Below are 6,034 nucleotides of genomic sequence, written 5' to 3'. Positions count from 1 at the left end.
TTCTTTTTACATTTTATTGAGCAAGCTTTCTATTTTGGCTTAGTTTCAAACCTGAAATAATGTACACTCTTTTTTTGTAAAAATCAGATATGTTGCCATTTTTGCAAACATGATTCTCTTATTTTTCTCTTAATATAAGCCCATGTTACAATTCTTTGAAACAGATTTCCAATTCAGTTGCTGTAATGCACTCGTTTATTATTTCCTTATTATTATATTATCTTTGTTTATATCTTCGTCTATTCTTACCTCTTTCCATTATACTCTCGCTACCACTATTTCTGTATGTATATATATATGGATGCATGTATTTCGCACATCTTCTTTCTCTTTCTTTTCCTCTTCAGCGATTAGCTACAACTACAACTACAACTACAACTTCAACTATACTACTACTATAATTATTATTATCTTCCACTACACTATATACTATCTTCTACTATTCACTCTTCACACTGTCATCACCCCTCACAGTTTCTAATCGCTCAATCTTCGAGAGACGGTCCGTTGAGTAATAGTCATGGCCTCTACCCGCAGCATCCGCCGTACTCGTGCTACCGCCGAACCAGAAGCAACAAACACCAGTGAAGAAAACCGCGAAACGCGCACCCCTGCCACTGAAAGTGTGCAACAAGCATCAACCTCTCCTATGGAACCAGACTCTGAGCATAGTTCAGAAGGGGACACCTCTTCTGAAGATCTGAATGCAATTGAGGCCGAGAAGATAGCTGTGACTAGGAGAATTAAGAAGTTACAGGCTGAGAAGGAATTGCGAGAACTCCAACACCGGTGCAATACTTTACTGCAAGAATTGGATGAAACCATCCCAGCCACCCGAAATACACTCGAAGCGCATCCGAACCATGGTAGAGACGCAACTAGCGTGAATTGTAACCGCGAAAACGCCACAAGCATCCTCGGACCACCGGAGCCTACGCTACAAGCGCCCAACACCTTAGTGGAAAGCGCCGTGACTACTGTCAGTGGGAGACGTAGTCGGGTACCACTTTGGCAATTAGAACTTCGAGATCCCGGCATGAGCGGTCACCCTCCTCGGAGAGATGTGGAAAAGTTCCGAGGCCAAAGCATGAAAGAATTTGAAAACTTTGTTACAGCTGCTATCGCTTTCCATGCCAGTGATCTTGATTATTACAACGAACACGACCATCGGAAGGTCATCGAAGCCGTCACTCATTTCAATGTCGAGATGCAACAACGTTGGTATCAACATACACATGATATGCGGATTTTGCCACCATGGGAAGAATTTGTTAGCTGGATGCAATGTCAAGTCACCGATCCAGATAAAAGTTTCCGAGATGCAGATAGACAGTACTGGAAAACAGAGCAACAAGAAGATCAGACAGTTCAACAATTTGCTTCACATTTACAATCAATTGAAGGGCGTCTGCGGCATCCTTATAGCGAATACCATCGGAAATCACACCCTCTACATGAAAGTTCTACCCTTCCATTCGCCGAGAATTTGACAAATATGCAACCAAACTAGAAGAGTTAAGCTATGATGCCACTCTTCACAAACTTGCAATAGCAGAATCAAATCTGCCAGAAAGACGGAAGAAACTTAAAGAGAAGTCAAACTTCAGAAACCCTACTCAAAGCTTTAACAACAGAAATAATGCTGGTAATAAGCCACAAAACAAACGCAGATGGAATGACACTACAAAGTCCGATGACTCCACCCGATCGAAATATTGCCGTTATTGCAAGCGACCAGGACATACCGTCGATTCATGCTTCAAACGACCCAAAGATGAATCCAAGAACACTAAATCCGACTCGAAACTCAATGCGAAAGATACGAAGAACACAAAGGACTCAAAAAACGCTTAAAGCGCGCCATTCAGCTCGCAATGGCAACTATAAGCGCGGAAAGTCGATGCAAAAATGCCTTAAGTTTCAATGTCACAGTGGAAATCACTACGCCTAAGAGTCTGCAAAAAGTGCTTGCACTAGTAGACTCTGGGTCAGAAGTGAACTGTGTCGATGAATTTTGGGCAAAAGACCACAATCTAGAAGCTGCTCACCGCAAAACCAAGATGGTCAAATCGATTGATGGATGCATAATGCGCTCCTTTGGAGAGTATAACATTGCAACCACTGTCACTGATCACAAGGGTAATGCACAGCAGACATCTCATTCCTTCCATGCGATGAAAATGAAGGACTACAATCTTGTGTTAGGATTTCCTTGGTTAAAACAAACAAATCCTCTTATAGATTGGTCAGATGGACAATTCTTCTTCAGAAGCTCTGGAGATGAACAACAGCCTCAAATTATTTCTGAACAAGATGTTTTAGCTGAAGTTCTCACCGGAGCCAGAGTAGGAATGCTTGTAGTATTACCTACAGAATGTTCAAAAGACCCAAAGCATGCTCCACGCGTATTCTCGGCTGCATATTCGGACTTGCCGACCGGCCTACCCGATTATGTTATGCCATACGCGCATATCTTCTCAGAAGAAGCTGCTATAAGCGCGCAAAGACCAGAAGAGGCGGAACACCGCATAGATCTCGAGCCTGGTGCGCGACCTCCATTCATGCCGATATACAACCTCTCTGAAACTGAGTTAGCTGCCCTAAGAGAATATTTAAAGAATGCATTAGACAAAGGGTGGATACAACCGTCCAGTAGCCCGGCTGGTGCACCAATTCTCTTTGTCCCCAAGAAAGATGGTGGACTCCGTCTTTGTGTAGACTATCGAGGGTTAAATCGAATCACCATCAAGAACCGATACCCTCTACCTTTAATAAGTGAATTACTTGACAGGCTCTCAAAAGCCAAGGTATTCACTAAGCTGGACCTTCGAGATGCCTACCACCGCATACTTATAGCGGCAAAAGACCGTTGGAAGACAGCCTTTAGAACGAGATATGGACATTTTGAATATGTAGTTATGCCATTTGGATTAGCTAATGCTCCAGCGACATTTCAAGCATACATTAACAATGCCTTGTCTGATTTGTTGGATATATGTTGCGTTGTTTATTTGGACGACATTCTCATATTCTCCAATTCAAAGCAGGAACATAAAGTGCATGTTACTAAGGTGCTAGAACGTCTCGAGCGTGCGAATCTATTTGCAAAACTCTCTAAATGTGAGTTTGAAGTGGACAAAGTCTCGTTTCTGGGGTTTGTTATAGGTACAAATGGTATTGAGATGGAGCCAGACAGAGTCTCCACTATTGTGGAATGGCCTACACCTAAATCAATTAAAGAGGTTCAATCCTTTTTGGGCTTTGCTAACTTCTATCGGCGATTTATTAAGTCTTTCTCCTCTATTGCAGCCCCATTATTCGAACTTACAAAAGGGAGCAAGAAAGGGGAAAGAAAAGCCACTTTTATGTGGACAGAAAGTGCCCAAAGCGCTTTCAATGAGCTCAAATCGCGCTTTATGCGTGCTCCTTTATTAGCTCATTTTGACCCAGCTCGGCGTATTCAGATTGAACCTGATGCGTCCACTTTTGCAGTCGCTGCTATCCTGTCACAATTGCAGGATGACGGGCACTGGCATCCAGTTGCCTTCTGGTCAAGAAAGTTGATTGATGCGGAAACGCGTTATGATACTCATGATAAAGAACTCTTGGCTATTGTAGCAGCATTTAAGAATTGGAGACACTATCTGGAGGGAAGCCAGTATCCAATTCAAGTCTGGTCTGATCATGCCAATCTGCAGTACTTTATGACGACTAAGGAACTGAACAGACGTCAGGCCAGATGGGCGGAAGCTTTATCTGCTTATGATTTTGTATTACTGCACCGCCCTGGATCAAAGAATCCAGCTGATGGGCCCAGTCGTCGCGCAGACTACAGTGAGGCCTATAATGGCCAAACTATGTTACCTACCCTGCAACAGAAACTGAAACATGGAGTTAAGCTAGGCTGGGAAGCTGATACTTCTTTTCAAAATGATATTTCTTCTGATGTAGTCTGTGCACGGGTCTCTAATGAGCAAAATGCTCCTTTTAATGAGCGAAAAGCGCTCCATACGTCGACGTCTTATACCTCTCGCGTAAACTCTTCCCCTCTGATGCGCGTTGAGCAATATATGCCCCGGATTGCAGTCAATAAGGCTATTCTTGGGGACTCAGCATATACAGAAATGCCTGAATCCTTCACCTCATTTCTGAGTAAAGCACAGAAGATTGATTCTTTTGCTGCTGAGCAAAGAGAGAAGGTAAAAGAGAAGGGTATGACTGTTGCTGAAAATATGCTATGGACAATTTCTGAGGATGATATATTGCGTGCTGATGGTCGCGCATATGTCCCTCAACAAAAGGCACTCATTGATGAAATTATCAGTGCAAACCATGATGATCCGCAGGGGGGTCACTTTGGTATAAAAAAGTCCATAGACAGCATCCAGGACAAATACTATTGGCATGGGCTAGTCAGGGATGTCAAAGATTATATATCCACTTGTGATACTTGTCAAAGAGTTAAGCCAAAACGGCACAGACAATATGGAGAGTTGGGTATAATTCCCTTACCATCAAATCCTTTTGAATCCATTACTATGGATTTTATTACAGGCTTGCCAGCCTCTACATTCCTCCACCAAACCTACGATGCGATTTTAGTGATTGTGGATATATATACCAAGTTTACGATCTATATTCCTTGCACCAAAAACATTACAGCGGATGAGCTAGCGGAAATCGTTTATACCAAGTTCTATACAATTTACGGAGTACCTAAAAACCATATATCCGATCGAGGTTCGCTGTTTACAAGCCATTACTGGTCCACCTTTTGTTACATGCTAGGCGCACGCCGGAAACTTTCGACAGCCTTTCACCCTCAAACAGATGGCCAAACGGAACGACAGAATCAAACCTTGGAACATTATCTCCGATGCTTTGTCAACTATCATCAAGATGACTGGGCACGCTGGCTACCACTAGCACAGTTTGTTTACAATACCTCTCAACATGCCTCTACTGGAATGGCACCCGCGGAAGCCTTAATGGGATATCGACCTGATTTGAAAATTAACGTCAGCAAACCACCACAACCGGTTGCCATACATGCTGCTAGCCGCGCGAAACATATTGAGGAAACACGCCACAAGCTCATCGAGAACCTACAAAAAGCACGACAAGCACAGAAAATCTATTACGATGCAAAACATAAGCCTCAACAATTTAAAATAGGTGACTACGTCATGCTCAATGCAAAAAACCTCCGATTACTACGCCCGGTTCGTAAACTCGACCATAAATATGTTGGACCCTTCAAGATTCTGAATACCATCGGAAAACAAGCGTACAAACTGGAACTGCCACCTTCATATAGAAACATCCATCCTGTATTCCATGTTTCTTTATTGGAGCCATACAACCGCAGGAATGGAGCTTTACCAGAACCAGGACCGGAACTTGTCGACGGCGAAGAAGAATACCAAGTTGAGGAAATTCTTGAAAAACGACAACGAAAAAACAAACCTCCGGAATATCTTGTGAGATGGACAGGTTGGGGACCTAGTGGTGATACATGGGAACCGGAAGAAAACATATTAAACACTCAGGCATTCGAAATCTTCCTTGAACAAGAAAATGAACGACAAATACAAAACCAACATACTCCCAAACGCCAAAAGCGCGAATCTCAAGTTGAAAAACGCTAGAAGCGCAAATCTCACGTATTCGTAAATTACCGGCACCCATTTTGGGCGCAGAGGTATAGGCAAATGCCTATCCCACAGAACATTTGCCTCCTCACTCCTCCCCTCCCCCATCAACCTACCCATTCTCCGGCACATCCGGTTAACGAAGGCATTCCCCCCCATCTTCTCCTCCCACTCCTCCACCGTCCGGGGCACCCGCTCCCCCTGCTCCACAGACGCCAATGGCACTGCGGCCACCGGCGCCTTCACAACCTCCTCCATTGGCTCTCCAGCCAGCTCCTCTCCCGTCAACTCCTCTCCAATCAACCCCTCCGCCACGGAGCCCCCGGAGCTCAACACCTCCAAAACCCCCACATTCTCCTCCACACCCTCCTCTTCCTCTAACA

General features: G+C 44.0%; 1 protein-coding gene across 1 annotated transcript; it reads left to right on the top strand.

Moving 5' to 3' along the window:
* Positions 1-520: 520 nt before the first annotated feature.
* HCAG_00510 (hypothetical protein) lies at positions 521-5,648 on the top strand (the record flags this gene model as incomplete). The annotated part of the gene is made up of 4 exons (XM_001543414.1): positions 521-1,217; positions 1,511-1,645; positions 1,828-3,120; positions 3,310-5,648. The coding sequence occupies 4 exons, from the start codon at positions 521-523 to the stop codon at positions 5,646-5,648; spliced, it is 4,464 nt and encodes a 1,487-aa protein (XP_001543464.1).
* Between the last annotated feature and the right edge of the window lie 386 nt (positions 5,649-6,034).

This window comes from Histoplasma capsulatum, genomic scaffold (genome assembly GCF_000149585.1).
Source record: "Histoplasma capsulatum NAm1 scaffold_1 genomic scaffold, whole genome shotgun sequence".
Taxonomy (NCBI): domain Eukaryota; kingdom Fungi; phylum Ascomycota; class Eurotiomycetes; order Onygenales; family Ajellomycetaceae; genus Histoplasma; species Histoplasma mississippiense.
The sequence above is the reverse complement of the archived record's forward strand: the minus strand, read 5'-3'. Positions and strand labels throughout refer to the sequence as shown.